At 32.0% G+C, this 20,705-nt stretch overlaps 1 protein-coding gene across 2 annotated transcripts; it reads right to left on the bottom strand.

Annotated features, from left to right (window-relative positions):
• Positions 1–77: 77 nt before the first annotated feature.
• Positions 78–19,339, bottom strand: LOC149491044 (sodium/potassium/calcium exchanger 4-like). 2 transcript variants are annotated; one of them, XM_089696095.1, is made up of 10 exons: positions 19,267–19,339; positions 12,960–13,054; positions 8,161–8,376; positions 6,752–6,888; positions 5,367–5,537; positions 4,877–5,099; positions 3,315–3,428; positions 2,828–3,061; positions 1,693–1,794; positions 78–1,063 (listed from the first exon to the last, which is right to left on the bottom strand). In XM_089696095.1, exons 2-10 carry the CDS (start codon positions 13,027–13,029, stop codon positions 732–734), a joined length of 1,599 nt encoding a protein of 532 aa, XP_089552221.1. In that variant the 5' UTR covers positions 13,030–13,054; positions 19,267–19,339; the 3' UTR covers positions 78–731. The 2 variants fall into 2 exon arrangements, with proteins under 2 accessions (XP_089552221.1, XP_089552231.1); XM_089696105.1 differs by lacking the exons at positions 12,960–13,054; positions 19,267–19,339 and adding an exon at positions 9,617–9,710.
• Between the last annotated feature and the right edge of the window lie 1,366 nt (positions 19,340–20,705).

Below are 20,705 nucleotides of genomic sequence, written 5' to 3'. Positions count from 1 at the left end.
AATAAACTAGTTTATAAATAAATTATGTGTCGAGTGTCGAGTGTCATACTTTCAATCGTTCGAGTTATCAATCAAACAAAGAAAATAATTAAAACGCCAAACAAATTACTAACATTTTATTAACTTTTGAATTGTAATTCATCGTTTTTGTAATTCTCCTCCATTCAACTGTCATAATAACTCTCAAGGGCGAGCGTAGGTAGTGGGGGGAAAAATGCGTTGCAGCTCCCAGATTCACAGAAAGCTTTTTCATTCTTAAAGTTAAATACTAAATTCATATTTGGGCCGAAGGCTGATCCTTGGGCCACCCCTTACATCCAACTACGCCTACCCTCGAGCCACATTTCATAAATGCGTTTGATTCCCTGAGACATTCTCAGTCAGTACAGTCAACCACATTTGTGTCCCCATATTATAATCAGATCTGCTGCAAAAATTGAATTCTTTCACTGTTCAATAATATCATCTCAGAATTACACGATACAATTGTAATTCAAATTTCAATACTAACAAGTACTAACAATATAAAAACAATAACTGTACACTAGTAAAGGCCGAAGCTTACACTAAAACATATTTACAAATACAATTTCATCACAGAAACGCTTGTCCCAATGAAAATGTATGAATAACAACGTCAATGCTGATTGCAATAAATAAAAGTCCATTGTTAGCCATACATCGAATAAGAATAGTTCACGAATCACAGCTAACTACACGTCACTAAGGTATCAGCATATAGCAATGTGGGTGTGGAGGATGATGCCCATTTCGACTAAGATGACGAAGGTGATGAAGATTACGTATAAGGCGAGAAGTGCAACACCGACAGTTCTTCGCAATTGGAATTTCCCGATGAAAAGAGTCAGCCAAAGACACGCGACAGCGATCAGAAGGGAACCAACGATGAAGTCAATTCCGGCTGAATTGATGTACACAGCTGTCGAATCGGCGCCTTGCGCGAGGTATGTCAGAGTTTTGATCAACCACGGTACTCCCAGAGCAAACAAAATTGCTAATGAGTTAGCACCCAACGCATTTGATACACCGATACCACCCTCACCTGTAACAAAAGATAACAATCTTTAAGGTTAAATCTTTGAAATCATGAAATAGATAATTCGCAGGCTTAAATTCGCATACATTTGCAAGACAAAGCAAACACATCGCACGCATAATACATTTATATAATAAAATCTCGCATGCAAACAACATTCAATCGTCATCATTATAATACATTTTGATACCATCAAACAGACGTCAACAAATTATTATTTAAAGGCAAATTAATCGCTTTTTTACGACACTTTTATCATCAGTATCTTATTGATAAGTTTATTTATACATCGATACGCTTTGAGGAAATTATAATTATAGATATGGAATTGTTTTTATATCTCTAAGACATCGCCAAATAGATTTCTTAAATTTAGAATTTAATGGCTTTGTAGCTATTTATGACAGCCATAGTGATTATGAAATGTTCAATGAACATTAATAACACATTGCTTAAAAAAACACTGCAAAGTTCTTATTTTCCAAATTCTCGCTTACACAAGAAACTTAGGTTTCCATTCGCAGAAATGCCTCATAAATATTAATATTCAATGACGCTACATAGAAATTAATACAAGTCCTAATTTAAATTCGTAGATTTTGTAGATATTTCGCCATTCAAACATTTTTACATACCACGTCGAGACATGATGAAAATCGAACAGGCTTCGGGTAAACATCCACCAAAGGCAAGGAACGTCATACCCATCACTGACTCCGGGATAAAGAATGTGTGTCCTGGAACAAAAAAAATTGTAAGATTTTTGATGAAACTAGGAGAGAATCTTATCTTATTTGGGATAATAATGAAACCAATTGATTAAGGAGAAAACATCGTAAGTATGATAACGATTAATGGTTTTATATTGTTCAATTCGAATTAAGTAAAAAATTTAGGGCGAATTCCACCGCTTCCTTGTTTATATTTCATGTTCAATGATATGTGTGTTATCTGCTAGATAATTAATGTTAAATAATACATTAAAGTTTACATCAAAAGTCTCAAATAGACAATCATCAAATCAACAGGCTTTATGTCATCAATATCAATTTTAATTTAATTATTTACGCATTTTTAGAGAATGTCCTATCTCTCTTCTACTGGGCCAATGTCATCTACTTAAAGAACTCTGAAGTGTTTACATATACTTCACGATGCACATGATTATTAAGTAAATACTGATTATAGAAATAACATGAAAACTTAGGAACTAACTGTCCATTATGGAAAATTTTAAGATGTCTTAAAAAATCATTTTTTTTTTTTACAGTACAATAGGGGAGCGCTTGGCCACGATCTCGCCTGATGGTAAGCTGAGATGTGGCCTAAGATGGAGCGTGCTGCCCTAGAATGTACCTGTTCACTCTCCTATTGAAGACCTCCATATTGTACTCATCGGGGAACACAGATTCAGGAAGCATGTTCCAGTCCCTAGCGGTTCGAATAAAGAATGACGATCCGAACTGCTTTGTCCGGGTACATGGAACGTCAACCATGTGGCGATGCCTAGAATCTGTGCGCCTCGACGAACGATAGAAAAAAGGGATTATAAATTGGTATCATCGTCACCATCAGACCATATACGTTCCCACTGCTGGGACACGGGCCTCTCTTAAGGGAATAGGTATACTTGGTATTAAATGCAATTTATGAATCGTCATCATCAATCCATATAACATTATGTTCACAATCAAGAGACAAAGGCCTGTTATGAGGGATTTGGGCAACTTATAAATACAATATAAAATACTTGTAAACTATTTTTCTTACCAATAACAGTCATGCTCCAAGAAACCACGTAGCTGTTAGCACCGATCCAAATAATGCACATTATGAAGGCGAGAGGATAAAATCTCTTGTAAGCGATAGGAGACGGGATAGTGTAACCCAGGATTAGTTTCAGAGGCCAAGTATAGAACCACCACACTTTGTATACCGTAGAGTTCTCTTTTGGGAACCTCCAGACGCTCTTCTTTGGTTTCTTCACTACGTCTACTGGTTCCGCTGAAAAAAAATCGGTGAGTACATAATTTTATGTCTTTATCGAATTGTTTTTTAAGATATTTTGTATATATCTTGATCTATTTATTGCAGTACAGTTATATTAACTTAGTATGCATTAATTGTTTTCAAAGCATTGTTATTAACTATTGAAAAGTTCGGCTTTAATTTTTTTTTCAAATCTTAATGATATCAAAGATTCCCATCCGATTACTTTATGAGTCAATTATTTTTTTAAGAAGGCATAAATGCTTACTTTTTTCATCAAGACTTTTGTCACTTGAAATACCGTTTCCGTTTGAGATATCATTACTAAAGCCTTTATTATCGATTCCATCTTCGACTGGCTTACCGATTGTGGACACAATATCTGTAACAAATTAATAAAAACAGTTAATACCTAAATCCTTATCACATTCGGAGATTATGTGTTTGATGAATTTTATGTCATTATAAATATGTTATGTATTTTTGTTGTTAAGTATGTATCAGTCGGTATGAAGTACTTCTCTTTCTGCGGCATATTTTATACCTGTTATATTCACTTGACTATTTAAATATTTTTCGAACCTACACTATTGCACCTCAATAATAGTAGTTTCATTGATTATGAATTTTGTGTTTAATATTAAGGATAATAATCAGCGCTACATAATTTCTTATGTTAATATAATTCGAGGGCGTTAACTCTTTCATATGAAAGTCGCTTCTACGTATTTTAGAACGTTTCTATTATGATTTATGATGTATATCGATGTTTACGTGGAACGAAATAGAATGCAGGTTGGTCGAATGTATATTCCATGTGCAATAAAAGTCGTCAAAGTGGGAAAAATAAATTTACAACGCCATGTGACCCTAAATAGGAGCTACGAGAAATTTATATTGTGGAAACCATTCGACCGATGTCATGAATATTTCCTTTAAATGTTTACCTAGCCCTTACAGAGAAAATCAAAGTATTTTCTACTGAATCTAGTTCTACGAAGAACGTGCAATTTTTATTTTTATTCTAAGTAACCACTCTTTGCTACGATTCTTAGAAACCGAGGTTGAAGCGTTGTCAATACACGAGTGCTTGATGTAATTTATTGAATTGTATGGTTCTTGAGCAAAATGTAGTTATTGGAATGGATAGATAATATTTTCAATTACATTTTCTTTATAATTCAGTTGAATAGATGAGTGATTGGCATGATCGCTATAAGGTTTCAATTAGAAAGTACTATCTAATAATATATACTCGTAGTTTCTTGACCTAGTCTAGTAAATAAAAAAAAATTGACAGAGCACAGAAAGACAAATGGATTCCAAACTTTTGTCTAATTGAGGAAGGGTATGATACCCTTAAGGTGATAGCTTCTGGTAGGAATTTTTCTTGAAGAGAGTGATTTTGAAAGTGCTTTTCTTGCATATTTAAGAAAACTAAAGATAAAGTATGTGTCTGAGTAGTCTTAGGGAGTATTCAGAGAGAAAGCTTGAAACTTATAAGCGCTTATCGGCGCTTGTCATGTTCATATATTTTCCTGCGCGGGTTGACAGCACTGACAGGAAAATATATGAACATGACAAGCGCCGATAAGCGCTTATAAGTTTCAAGCTTTCTTTCTGAATACGCCCTTAGACATAAGGCCGGTTGCAGAGCTTCACCGACCATCAGTGCGCTTGTCATATGTATGGAAATTCGCGTGCGTATGGTCGGTCTAGCTATGAACGGTTTTATGAATTTCCATACATATTATGACAAGCGCGACTGACGTACGCACTGATGGTCGGTGAAGCTCTGGAACCGGCCTAAGGTTTCAAGTTGATACTTACACTCAGGCTTCTTCTTACAACACGACGCTACCATCCGATCGTACAATGCGAACATCCTCATACTGTTGAACATAACCACGAAGTACAGTATATACAGGATGCCCAGTACCAGAGCTTCGTACCATTCCACTTGGCCGTCCCAAACGATAATGACCAGCACGCTCACGTTCACCATGTATATGAACGCGTCCCTTGTTACCGGACGCCGCTCGATTGTGATTGGCTGAAATTGGGAAGCTGTTAGAATTGAAGGTGTCTGATTGGTGGAAGTTTAAGATGAAAATTTTTGCCAGTTTTATTTTGATAAGTAATCGTACTACTTATAGTAAAATACTGTTAAAAGTATGCATGTATGTTATTATTTTTAAGTTTCAAAATATAATATCTAAGATCCTTTTAAGATATAAAGAAAATATATAATATATAATATTTCACAACTATACCTAGTAAGAGATACACAAAATTAAACTTATTATTGTTGTATCCTCACCATAACAGCAGCAAGACCACCGATCGAGGCGACTCCCAATATGTTGAAAATGGCGGACCCCACGATGGTCCCAATACCCATGTCGGACTCCGTCAAAAACGTTGATATAACATTCACGAAGAACTCTGGACATGATGTCGCTACCGACATGAAAGTGGCCGCAGCCACATTCTAAAATGAAAAAAAAAACATTCCAAATTCAAAATTCGCGCCAAATTTTTGAAAAAAAAAGAAAATACAAACATTGAGATATACATATGGAGACGACACCGCCTACATCACTTATGTTCCGCTCAACATACGCCATATGGCGTAACTGCACGCTCATTTTTTATTTGTTTTAAAGTGAAACGCATCGAATATGCCTTCGTGTGTGCGATATTGCACAAATAATACAAATAATACGGAAAAGTGCAAAGGAATAACTTTCATCGGTAAGTACCTAACTAGATAATAATTTTTAAAACTTAGTTAGAGCAAAAAAATGGCGCACAGATTTTGTTGGTGGTGTCTCCTCCATACGTAGTAATAATTATTATCTCAATGAATACAAAACGGACTGTCATTATTACATATCATCTAGTTTTAAACTACTCTAACTTAGTGATGTATTTAACTAAGAATAATTTAATTAAAGACATTACTAAGTTACATCAATAGAGAACTTGACCTTTACATAAATAAAGGATTTATTGCAGCAGATTTCAACACCGCTAAGACATTTAGGTAATGACAAAGAAAACACGCAGCAATTCGATCCGATTCAGGAAAATTGCTCACGATTTCTCAGCGAGCATTCTGGGGCTTTAAATATGTTGACGGAAACAACAGAGGTTTATTCTAGTTACGTTTTTATTTCGATATCCTGTTAAGATCTATTTATAACTAAACTATTCCTTGTAACCATACAATTTTTTGAATAAACTTGTAAACATACATAAAGTGTAAACTATCTGTGTATGTTTACATTAGTTCGCCATATTTTAATTAATTTAATTAAAACATACAGAATTAAGCTGAGACACGAGGGCTGTGCACCTTTATTCTGAGTTTAAGTTTATATTATGTAAGTAGGTTCAAAAAAAATGCAAACTACACAGGATTCATATTATAATGGCTGTCTTTGCAAAATAATTATTATAATAGCTGTTTTTGCAGCTCGTCAGTCTCTTCTCTGAAATAATATGTTATGTAATTCTCTATATTCATACCAAAACTTGATCAACAGTTCTTTCACGACAGAGAATTAATCGTTCCAATTTTTACCATTACAGATAAAAAATAATAATGCAGACAGTTTAAATTAAGTAAATTCATTCAGATTTTTTACGGACCTAAAGCTACAAATAAAAAATAATTCTGACAGTTGAAATCATATCTCTCACCTGTGGTATTTTCAGGTCTTCGCAAATATGTTCAACACAGGGTATGAAATAGTCGTTACATACGATCGCCAGGAGTGTGAACGCGTATATACCAAATAGGACATATAGCAAGAAGCCCCCGCGACGCAGCTGGTCATCTGTGGAGAGGCTGGCTTAGTACACAATCTTTATCCCTTTCAAAGTCTTTTTGAAGCGTGTTTATTCGTGTATGTTAGTACTTGTAACATTAAAGTGTTGTGTGGATTAGTGTTTACCTCAGTAACTGCTGGGGATAGATACTGTATTAGTGTTAGTTAGGCATTCTATCGATGAAGATTTTATAACATCTTGATATGTGATTAATCGGAGAATCAAAGAAGAAAGTTGCAAACGCACAACTATCGTCTACCACACTAAAAATCAAATGTAAAATATCAGCTGTATTATTAATTTTTCTAGCCATATGTACTTACTACAACTTTTCCTTAAAATTACTCTCTCTGTGAACGTCTGGATACAAATCAAAGGTACATATTATAGTTGTGAAACTATCGGCCAAAAATATATCTCAAAATTCATGAAACAAACATGTTAAATTATCCTTTACCAGTGTAAATTTACTAGAATTTTAAGAAGTGAAAATTTAATAAAATTCTTATAATTTTTAGAAGTGAAAATTTAATAAAATTCTTAATCCAAAACACTCTGTTTTATGGAAAAAGCATTAACGCATCCATACGGAAAATGCATTAAAGGTTCAGAAAGTCATGGATTATATCGAACTCCTACTGTAACTAGTGAACTATTGACTAAATTCTACGAGTCGAGGCGCTTTCATAAAATTTATAATAATAATTAATAATAATTAATAATTAATTAATATTTATAATTTCTAATTTCTTTCTTCTTTAACAAACGGTAAAACGGTAACCCAAAATGTCCTAGCGTCCTTTTTGGCACACAAAATGACACATAATGTAAATTTATATTATTTCTAATTTATTGTGAGATATTATTACTTATGTGTGTAGGTTAGAACCGCATACATTTGTGGGTATATCCGCAAACTTGAGTCTTTTGTCAAACAACTATGGGGATTACCCAATCACTATTTTATTTACAAGAATTTTCCGACAATTATAATTTGTCGTGCTTATTGAAATCAATGTGTTCCTTCTATTATATTCTGTCAGCGTGTCTTTGTGTCCAAAATGTGTCTTTCCTTGTGTGTGTGATATGTCGCGATATTTTCTGTCTATCTTTCCTTGTGTGTGTGTGTGTCTATTAACGCACTCTGTGTCCAAAATAATATGTCTTTCTTTTAAGGGTGTGTTGAAAAATTGTACTACTTGTATTGTGTACATATTATGTGTGTGGTACCTGTATTGTGTGTGTGTGCTATGTTACAAATATTTGCTTCTAAAACTGACCGTCAAAGATGCTGTCCGGGAAGCTGTCTATCGAGTCCCCGCTGGGACAGGCCACCTCTGTCAGAATATTGTCCTCTATCACCGTCCTGGTTCTCAGCCAGGGGGTCCAGTGCCAGGTCTCCAGCTCCTCATTTAGCTTCCTCATAAGGTCTGCGCTTATGAACACCTCCTCACCATGTCTGTTCGTCACAGTCAGAAGCGGGACCTCGGTTACATCTGAAAATAAGATTAGGTTAGAAGGAATCAGTTGAGGTTGTAAAATAGAGATAATTAGTCATATAGTGAGGTTAATGGCTTTTTGGTTTGATTGGTCATTTATGATTAGATCTGAAATTGTGGTGTAATCCTTAGAATAGAGAGCCTTAGGAAAATTTTTAAGACTATGACGACTTTTTAAGACTAAATATTATTATAATGTCCTGCTACTGCGAGCTCTACTTCTGATCGAATGATAATTAACAATATTCCGTCTCTATTATTCAAAGATAACAACTTAATTATTATTGGGTATAACTAAATTTCTACAATAAGTAGCTTTCACGGAATAGATAAATATAAAATTGATATTAGAAGTATTTTAGCAAAACTAAATAGATAGCAGATATCAATGTTCATTTAGTTAACCGACGTCTAAAAACAAGGTAAGTAATCCATTTGACGTATATGCATATTAAACTATTACCACAGCATCCATATGTGATAATCTATTTAGGCTTTCAAATATGCAAAATTTCAAAATGTCGATAAAATTATAAGCTTCAGTTTACATAAATTTGCTTCGAATCACGTAACGTATTTATACATAAGGGCTACCAATTCCTGTCCCTTTTTAATCCTTCTTACATATTATTGTTAACTATTAGACTTATTTCAATGCACTCACAGAGTTGCCTGGTCGAGATCGCTACCTAACAATACGGCTGCCGTTTGCAATTTTTTTGAATGATAGAGATCTCTACCTATCGATAAGGCCACTTTTTGATATTTTTTAAACTTTTGTATGTCTTTTTAATGTATTTGTAACGCAATAAAGAATTTTCTTTTATTCAGAGAATAGAGTTTACTTCATTGTTAGTTTTCTTAAAGGTAAGTCTAGCTACTATACCTATTAAAAGGAAAGGAGAGAAAAACACAATAGCATAAATAATAATATAATATAGACTGTGGGTCGAAAAGAATATTTCAAATAAGCGTTTCATTTAAAAAATATGTTTTCAAAAATGTATAGATTTCAAAATTCAAATTATTCGAGTGTATAGACTGTGGGTAGAAAATAAGATTTCAAATAAACGTTTCATTTAAAAAATATGTTTTCAAAAATATATAGAATATACATAAATATATTTATATATAATAAATATATATCAAAATTCAAATTATTCGAGTGTGTAAATATAAACATCCTTATTTCCCTGAATTTCATTTCATCATGGAATATTTATAAAAATATATTTACCAAAAGTCTAATGTAAACATAAAACACAAACATCACAGAATTTCAGAATTTATAACGCACTATTTAAACTGAAACTTCAATATTTTATCACAAATTCAACACAAACGGTTTTAAAGAATATAGACCGTTTCAAAAATACATATTAATATATAAGACAACGCTTCAAATACAAGTTCAATACTGAAATGAGAGACATTTCCTTATAACATAACGATAAGATTCAAGGTAAATAATGGTAACAGTAATTAACTAAACTGAAGTAAGATTAGTTTGTGTTTAGATTCATTTTTACCGCAGAACACAATAACTAGAAGATAAGCAATTAGTGGTGTGAACAAAGCAAATGTATTAATTTATTAATAAAACATATAGCGAAATATAGTCAATGATATATATACATATATTAATGAGTTAATCTTAATAATTGAAAAATGCAAAATGAATGCAATATTGAAAATATTCTGGCAAATTAAAGTTCGCTCTTGTAAATTTCATCGAATTTTCGAAAAATATGTTGGTAATTAAAATTCGCGTAAAATCTCAATCCATTCTTTGAATAAAAAATGTTATAATTTTTCCTCTGTGGAGTCACAGATAAAAAATTATTACATTTTTTTATAATTAAAGCATAATAAAATCCCGCTTCATTCGTATTACGTATTACTACATACTCAAGGGATTCAGAAAAACACACATCAAAAGGTATTTTCCAAGGCAAGTCCAATTCTATAGGTACTCCAATACGTTATGCTTCGTGATTTATTAATTCCATTGTTATTGATTTAACACGGACAAAAACCTTGTAATACATATAACTAATACCTTTAAAACCGTTTAAAACGCTTAAGTCCATTAATTTGACAAATATACGTGTAATAAGAATCTGCACTGAATAAAATATCAATCACTACTTGTTTATTATAATACTTCTTTCGTATCTGGACACGTTGTATAGCCAGAGATATCAAAAATAAACTACCCACTAGGTATATAATCTGCTTGCGTAGTTAATCCCGCAGAATCGATCCTCAATCATATATCATTGTTATCCACTATGACAGTATTATGTTGTGTTTTATATTAATACTAGTGGTCCGCCCCGGTTTCGCCCGTGGTACCTACATGTTTAAACTATCCTATCTCTCAAGTTGGATCGAACTACACATGGTGTGCGAATTTTATTATAATCGGTTAAGTGGTTTAGGAGTCCATTGAGGACAAACATTGTGACACGAGATTTATATATATTAAGATCAGCTTAACTTTGCTTACTTGTTTATAACGCTGTAAATTAAGAACGTCCTTGTTGATTAATTTACACGCTATCTTAGATTCGATCAGTTTTTTTTATATTTTCTGATTCACTTTATTTAAAAATATAAGATGCACCTAGGATAGATAGTAGATACATAGATAAAAAGCCCTTATATCTTAACGCAAAAGCAACTAATTATAGATTTATACGTTAAACTTACAAAACTTGTTTATGTTATAGTCTATTAGGGTATTTATTATGTACTCATCATAGTGACAAAATAGTTAGAAAAAGTAGCAATATTTGCACGATTACTATAAAATAATTATCCTTATGACCTTATAGAATACTTAAAGGCAGGAAAAACCGCGTGGTCACAATTAGATTAAATTAAAAAATAAATCAATTATAATATTGCCACATGATTTGATATTAATTATTCACACAATAAATTGTACCTCTGTTTTAATTATTCAATTGAAAAATGGGAAATAGCAAAAAATTAAAATCATATACATCTTAGGTATGTAGTAAGTAGGTATCCAATGTATCATGAATATTTTTGAAAAGGAATATTTTTATTTAAAGAGAAAAACGTTATAATCTGATACACGTGTAATGTTCCAACCACAGACATAGATAGACTACGCAAGTACCGCGATCTGTATGAAAACCAAGCGTGTCATATTTTTTGTACTGACCTTGACGCGTTATGACGTCACGAGCGCTTTTTAGTGATGGTAATTTCATTTTACGCTAAATCGATTAGGACGCCACTCGCGCGGCGATTCTAGTATCGTCCTATCCCATCGAAGTAAATCGAAAGAAATCAGATCAAACTAGATCTATGTCTAAGAGGTAATTAAATAAATGAATCGTAATCGATTACTAAATCGATTCAAGACAGAAAAATGATAATTACCATAGACAGAGGAATGATAAAATAAATTTATAAACCTTTTAATATTCTAACAAGTAAACTAATGTGTTTTAGCTTTTTCTTACATATGCCCATTGAGTTACCGTGTACTACGTACTAGAGAGGCCATCGAAAGAAAGTAATGAAACTGTCAATCAATCAATCTTTATGTCCCGTTGCATCAATCCATTTTTCTTTTATGTTCGGGTTACTTGGAAAACTGAAAAAACAAACATAGTCTAAGCAATAAGGAGTTTTGACAAAAAAAATCTATGCCTTTTTTTCTGAAAAATTGCTCCTTCAAATTATCATTTTTCTGTTCGATTATAAAATCGATTAGAATCGAGAACTGTTGCATCAAATGAACATCACTAACCACAAAATTGGACAGAAAAATGAGAACAGAAAAATGAGAAGACGCTATACATTGCTTGTTATCATACGACTCGATCTTTACCGTGCCAAGTAAAAGCCGCAATGTATTCCGAATCATTTCGTATGATTTGGTATCCGTGTTTGTCACGATCGTTTTCCACAGATATTCTTTATTTGATTTTAAAATAAATAGTGCATATTCTGATTAGAAAATTACTTACCGGTGGAAGGAAACATCTCTGCTAACTCGGCCACTCACAGCTGTGGAGTTTCTACAGTTTATAACGGCGTAATTCGGCATTTTACTTTATTCAGCTTCACGTCTTTCCTTGGCGAACTGCAAGCGCGGACTGAGTGTAGGCCAGCGTCAAGTAAGTTTCATAATCTTAGTTTGGACACGGGAAGTACATACACTCGCTTAGTCTATCTTGATACATGTCCGTGGTTCCAACGATTCTGATTGTAGCTCTTTCCCTTTTGAATTTTATTTCCGAGAAACCAGAAAATTAAATAGTTTCGAATAATCAGTTTTTACATTCAATTTATTTTATTATTAGTATATTACCTATAATTTTGTTATGTCGTATTATAATTAGTTTGTAGTTAAAGTAGAAGTGGATTACCATAACTGAGTCAACTGTCATAAATTTTTAAAATATATTGGCAATATATTGAACATTGAAACGTAAACAAAAGATATTTTCTTGAGATTTCCATAACAGATACTACGGCATTATCTACCAAACAGCCTTGTAATACGAGTCATTTTCGAACGGTAGCTTTGGTATACTTACTGAAGTCTTCGATAGATGCAACTGTAGTAAGGCATAGTGTGAGCACGAGACCCACACTAAAGCGGTCCATTTTGGGTGTATTGGATTTATTCTACCTGCAATCAAAAATGTACTTTAATCAAATGTGATATGGACAATAATCGAGTAAAACAAGTAGTTCTATCATGGTTCTGAGTTCTTCTGTTCTATTTTCTTCGATTTTCGATTTTCTTTTCCATTATTTTTAGACTTTGAAAACTGAAGACAACAAACCGAACATACAACTATTTTTCTTTCGTAGAATAAATGTAGAATACTTTTATTTTCAGTAAATATTAAATATATAATGTATATATACCTACACATAATATCTATAAAAAAGTTAAATATTCTTTCACTAATTCTTAGAATTTACCTATTGTCTATACAAATATTATAAAGAGGAAAGGTTTGATTTTTTGTTTGTTTGTTTGTTTGTATGAATTGAATAGGCTCCGAAACTACTTGGCAGATTTGAAAAATTCTTTCACTGTTGGAAAGCTACATCATTTCTGAGTGACATAGGCTAGGTTTTATCCCGGAAATCCCACGGGAACGGGAACTATGCGGGTTTTTTTTGGAAAACGCGGGCGAAGCCGCAGGCGGAAAGCTATTGTTTAATAATTAAAGTAAAAACCTTCTCAACGTAAAACAGACGTAGGTAATTTATTACTAGCTTCAATCGCAACCACCGAACTAGAAAACAACAAATAATAATTAATGTTAAAACAATACAATATGTTTAGACTTTAGAGCCAAAGGATTCTGTGCAAATAATTACGCATGCTTGATTAAATATCATAACTGTAATCATCGCTACTATCTGATTAACTTTTAATATCATATCCGGAATTTTCCCACGTAAATAACATGTGTACTAATACATGTTTTGCAAAATATTTTATTTATAGATATCAAAACTCAAATTCCTCGAGTGAGCGATTCTGTTTATTTACAAATATGTTTTCCATTGAAATCTACATAAATTGAAATATGAAAATAAATTGAATAAACTTTCCATGTTGAGGTACGAAATGTATTGTGATTGTATCCATATGTTTATTATCTCAGAATTTATAACAAATAGGTAATAATTAAAAAGTACCCAACGTGTAAACAACACGGAATACAAAAGATATAAAACAATAGTTAAGTATAATATTGTTCTAATAATATTATCACATATTTTCTTCATAAAACTAGACCTGAAAAAAAGAAAAATGTGTGGTTTTATGAAACCACGGTAAAAGTGAAACTGTTCGAACGGTTCCGAACACTGCTTTGTGTAGCGCATGTCGCGTGACGGTCGGCAGCCGAGTAGGTATACCTACTCGGCAGCCGCGATACACGCGACATGCGCTACACAGACCAAAAAGTTTGAGACGATGTAATAAAAGTTTCACTTTAAAAATTCGGAAGTAACTTGAAAGAAGTGTTAATATTTTAAAAGAATAACGAGGATAAGAAATAGAATTAAAATTAGAAATCGACTACGTAATTACCTACAACTACTCTACACAAAGTCCCTCTTCTAACATCAGTAACATGTAGTACGTTTTATAAAGGTTTCTGTAAAAATCAGTAATCACTGCATATAATTGCTTGTAATAATGCTATCGATTTTATATTGCGTTACTATTGTTACCAATTTATCGTATACCGATTATTCAAATAAATCGATTACTATAGAGTATTGTTTACATTTTGTTACTATTTTTGTTATGACCTGCAATTTGCATTGCAGTCATGACGTAAGTAACAGCACCTTCGCTCATTCATAGATCGATTTGCGAAGTAATAAACAATAATTTGGAAAATCCAAAAGTGCACGCCTCATAATTTTTTTTAAATAAATATTTATTAATTATTATTTTTGTTTATTTAATAACAATTAAACCACATCGAATCAGACCCTGAAAAATGAAAGGGTTCTATTCCTGAGCATACTCAAGCGTAAGAGAAAAAAAAGACTCGATTAGTAAAGTATTTCGGTCGCTATCGGGTTAACAAGAAAAAGGATCCGCACATACAGACACACGGACGTCCAAGACAGAACTTTTTTAAACTGTTTTTTAACTAGTTTAAATAACAAAAATGACATCAAAAATATCATGAACGTTAAAAATAGTGTTTTTTCTTAATATGTGTGTGTATGTATTATCTTACAAGTGCAATGTATGATACATAAAGACATTTTAAGTTTGAAAAATCAGATGTTTTGCGCGAAGTGACAGTAGTACCCACCTCAACGCTTCGCTTATGAGGCGTGCAAAAGAGATATCACATGGATTTATCACTATCTCTTAAACGATATGTGCATCGACTTATAACTTAGGTATATTAATAGATCAAAAGTAATTTTTGACCCAAAATAGCCAATATGAGGGCAAAAACTGAATTAGTGAAAATAGCATTAACTAAAAGAAAATAAAGAAATTGCCATAAACCAATTGATATATAATATATACAATATTATATTCCAATAATCGTGTGTTTCAATTTCCAACACACAATTGACTGTCCATGTTATTCTTCGAACCTTCCTTCCTGCTTAAATGAATTTACTGTGCATTATCATCGAATTAGACATAAACAATCTATCGAATACCATCGTATAAATTATACGGGACTTTTTGTATTATTTTTAAGCTACAATAGAATAATAATGATCAAGATAGATATATAAAAAGATGTTCCATTTTCCTCGTGTACGGGTTTTATACATTACTAGCTTTCCGCCCGCGGCTTCGCCCGCGTTTTCAAAGGAAACCCGCATAGTTCCCGTTCCCGTGGGATTTCCGGGATTGCGTCATTTTCCCGGGATAAAAAGTAGCCTATGTCCTTTCTTTGTTATCAAAATATCTCCATACCAAATTTCATGAAAATTGGTTCAGTAGTTTAGGCGTGATTGAGTAACAGACAGACAGACAGAGTTACATTCGCATTTATAATATTAGTATGGATGAACTAATGAGTAATAAAACCACATGATCAATAATAAATTATCATACAAATATACATTATATAAGAAATTCAAAAACCTCATTTGTTCGAAAAATTAATTGTACAAGTTCTATTTAGAATTGTGTCATAAATCAGGAAGCAACCAAAATCGCGTTTTATATAATTCGGGAATATAATTATTATGAGATATAACAATTATGAGAAAACATGCAGAAACATTAAAATATGTTACAGAAAATATCGATTATTCCAATTTCCAATGGTTGGGATCTCATCACTATGTATTGTTACTTTCGCGGTTATAAATATTATAATTTTAATGGAAACAAAACAAGTAGACCAATTTAAGCAAAATTAACATACTTTTTAAATAATTATTAGAATTAAATTACTTTTGCGTACACCTAATATTATTACTTTTTGTACGTATATTCCAATACAAAGTTGTAAATAATCTCTAGTGATAGAATCTATACATATAATAAATCTGTAGAAGGGTCAAATCTGTAGAAGGGTCAATTCTGTACATTGAAAATATTGAAAAAATAAATAGCAGGGGGTGTTACTAGATCGATACCAAACCCAAATATGTGATTAAAAAAATTTTTTTCTGTCTGTCTGTCTGTATGTGAAGACATCACGTGAAAACTAACGGTTCGATTTCGATGAAACTTTATACCTTATTATCCTGGGCGTAAAATAGGATACTTTTTATCCTGGAAAAATACGTAGAAAAAAAATTAATCTTAATTTTTCAGTTTTATCCATAGACGTTGTTCTGTAGAACCGCGAACACACGTTGCGTATTATTATAGGCCTAGCCGTATTTGGGTCCAATAGATATTTATAAGATGTCATTGTCAGAGTTACTCAAAATGGAGAAATAAACCATCCACGCGAAGACCGACATCCGCGCGGACGGAGTCGCGGGCGGAAGCTAGTTTTTAATAAAAAACATAGTCTTGTAAGAGTGCTTTAATAAGAATAAAAGTACCACATCAATAAATTCTTCAATAATATAATTCATAAATTTCAGTCTTAAGTGTATATTTATTATCTACAAAGTTCTTATCTATGAACTTTGTTTTTGCATACCTATATCCTATTTACGTATTGTATAATACCTGTGATATTAATTTCAGTAATCATATCAGTCGGATAACAATGAGCGATCATTCTTTAATATGCATATTCATTTTAAATAGTTTAATCTTATATGTTTCAATCGTATTTCATATAGATCGTTCTATTGTTAATACATGCAGATAGATAATAAATAATAATAAATAACTTGGTAGTATTTTCTGGTAGTTTGATTTTACGCGAGTATTACTTACACATTTAGAAATTAAAGACTTTAACGGATTTGAAACGCGATTTATTCGAGCGTGGTCACGGGGAGACTGCAAAGGGTGCGAAATCCGTAAAAATATTTGATTTCTAAATAAGTAGGTACTTAACTTTACTACCTAGCTAAATCTGCTTACAAGTGACCTGATATGAACCGCGTGTTAATCCTGTTAAACGCATTCAAAGGGAATTTTAAAGTGAGTAAATTACAGTCTGACTAGGATAAGAGGGTCCTCGTAAAGTGTGAAACCTTAAATGGAACTCCTAGAGGCCCTTGAGGTCCTTACACTTTGGCACCTTTCTAAGAGGGACGAAACATGCCTACATAACTAGGATGCGTTCTTTTTCATAGTTACCTCTGTAACTGAGCAAGTAAATTTATACTCAATTCTATAACTAGGATAACATTTAGTTTGTTCTACCCGTATATTTCGCACAATAAAGGTTCAGTTAGGTACTATCTAATATAAACAATTTTCTAGCAAAATATTATAGACATAATATAACTTCTTTATCATTAATCACTTGACCTAATAGTACATACTAGAGTATTAACTATATAGCATTTATTTAAAAGATTATTATTAATACAAAATATAAATAAGTAAATCTAGACACGCGGCAGCGTGTCAAGCCGACGAGCAGCAGCCGTGTGTATTTTTACACGAACCATTTGGAGCCACTTTTCACCCCCTTATAACTCGAAAACTATTTAACTTAAACAAACCAAATTTGGTACATATAAAGAGGACCCCAAGATAAACAAGAACCTTAAATTTCATAAATACAGATTAAATAGTTGCGTAGATATTAATATCCAAAAATCGCAATTTTTAAGACTGACTGACTCATAGATATATATACAAAACCAAACCCACTTCCAGATGACCTAGAAAGTTCAAATTTTTATATCAACTAGGTAATAGTGTGTGTACAAAGGAAAAAATCAGAAAATACTGAATTTATCTGTATTTAATTTTTTTTTCAATGACATTAATTATGTAAGTATGGAAAAATGGAAAAGTTTATAAAAAATATAAAATATTATATTCACCATAATAGTGTTAAAATATAAGTAAAATATAGATCAAAACTAATCAGTGGCCGAAAAAAATTTTGAAATTAATCAATAAATGACTGAGTTATAGATTATTGAATTTTACATATTTTAGCACGAAACATGCATGAGTTTTCAGTTCACCTAAGAACTTAATACATCTTTGTAAATAAATTTCTGGACTGTCTACAGAACTTGGCACACATTTAGATCTCATTTCTTTTTTTGGCAAATTAAGTCAACGAAGAACTCGGCTCCAATTTTTACATTTATGTTTTTGGTGGGATCCTAGTCACTGCGCGGATTTTACTGTACTACATACTTATGTTGATTTCCTCGAACTATTTAATCCACTAAAAATAAGAAAGTAGATAAAATTAATTGCAAAAGATTATTAGTTAATTAATAATTGTGGTATATGCAGTAAAGAAAATTAGTGTTAAAAACTTCCTGTTTATAAACGGGAAAATTTTTAAAATAACTTTGCTTTGTTGGTATTTTTATAGAGAACAATGCAATTACTTATATACTCTTACTTTTTACTCGTAAAAATATATATTTGTATCAATTACTCCATCGTTCATAACGCATTAATATTGAATAATTATAAATACAACATTATTTCACGGCCACAAAGACTAAACGTTGTCGTTAAACACAAATCACAATAATTATCACAAAACAATATATGTCATTCAAAAATTAATGAGCATCATAACATACTTTAAACAATAGACATTCGCAATACGTTGCAATTAACATAACATGGTTCATTAAAATATACGTTTTCAAAATAACATCCATTTACCTTTGTAGTTCACTCAACACAAATCACAGTTTCCTTCTTACACTGCAAGATTATATTTACAAGCGTTATAAATCTATAACTTCGCGCAGAACATGTACCACAATACTTACTAATAACTCAGCAACACCTCAATCAATCTATGTTTTGAGTTTAAAACATTTTCAACTCTCTTATGTATTCGATTCACAATACTGAAATAAACATTTCAACGGCTGGGGTTTTTAAAGAGATAATCTTAATTGATAAGGCACCATTTGCGATTAGTGGATTCAATTACATTGAGATATATTATATTGTTGATTCAGTAGTTTGATATATATTTCAGGATACTGATAGCGATATATTCGTATAAATAGTTATCAGATTCTGATGTTGACTGCAAATATTTTCTAATACAGTAACGTTGATTTTCAATGTATTGTGCTGTAACAAGATCGGAATATAAACCGTCGAAAGTCTTATTGATATATCAATTTGGAATTTCGCATTGAATTTACGTGAATCGTTAAGTCCATTGAGATAGGTAATTAGGTAATATTCAAATCATATTTCCAGAATGCTCTCTCTCGTTGGCATAATATTATTGCTAATTATTTTATAATGTATAAAACCGATTGAGCAGCTAAATCGCTCTAAGTTATACAGAAAGGGTTCATTATGGTATTTCTTATTTAATTCATTTAATGGTTTAAATAACAGAAACAACGCCCTATTTAATATCTTATATATAAAAATGAATCGCAAAATGTGTTGGTAAGCGCATAACTCGAGAACGGCTGAACCGATTTCGATAATTCTTTTTTTATTATATTCCTGGAAGTACGAGGATGGTTTTTATGTAGAGAAAACGTAAACATGTACCACGGGCGAAGCCGGGGCGGACTGCTAGTAATAAATAAAAATTGGCATAACTGATGGCTTAATGTAATCGCATTAAGTATCTTAATATCATTATTGATAAGATATTAAATTCACATCCTTTGAAAAGATTATTTGAGGTATGTGCAATTAATTATAATATTTCTTTGTTCAGAGTATTGTGAATAATAATTAATTAATGTAAATTAATATGACATGATGTGGCTGGTTCTCCGAATCACATACAGTGAGCTTAATAAAATAATAAAGTAAAAAATATGAAATTTTCATTGTACATATTTTCTTAAAGTTTCCTATCATATAATAATAGGTTCGACAAATATACAATACTAGCTTTCCGCCCGCGGCTTTGCCCGCGTTTTCATAGAAAACCCCGCATAGTTCCCTTTCCCGTGGGATTTCCGCGATAAAACCTATCCTATCTCTCAAGTTGGATCGAACTGCACAGTGCACATGGTGTGCGAATTTTATTATAATCGGTTAAGTGGTTTAGAAGTCCATTGAGGACAAACATTGTGACGCGAGATTTATATAGGTATATTAAGACTATTCATAAATCCTATTAATTATACGAATACAAAAATATGCGATTTTAATAATAATAACAGATAAGGTTACCTACTTGATAAGTGGCATCAAGTATCTTCGTAAATGGAAACACACTTGAAAA

This window comes from Colias philodice, chromosome 1, assembly GCF_061535455.1.
Source record: "Colias philodice isolate Cphi_HAF_F1 chromosome 1, ilColPhil1 Martin Lab GWU primary, whole genome shotgun sequence".
Classification (NCBI taxonomy): domain Eukaryota; kingdom Metazoa; phylum Arthropoda; class Insecta; order Lepidoptera; family Pieridae; genus Colias; species Colias philodice.
The sequence above is the reverse complement of the archived record's forward strand: the minus strand, read 5'-3'. Positions and strand labels throughout refer to the sequence as shown.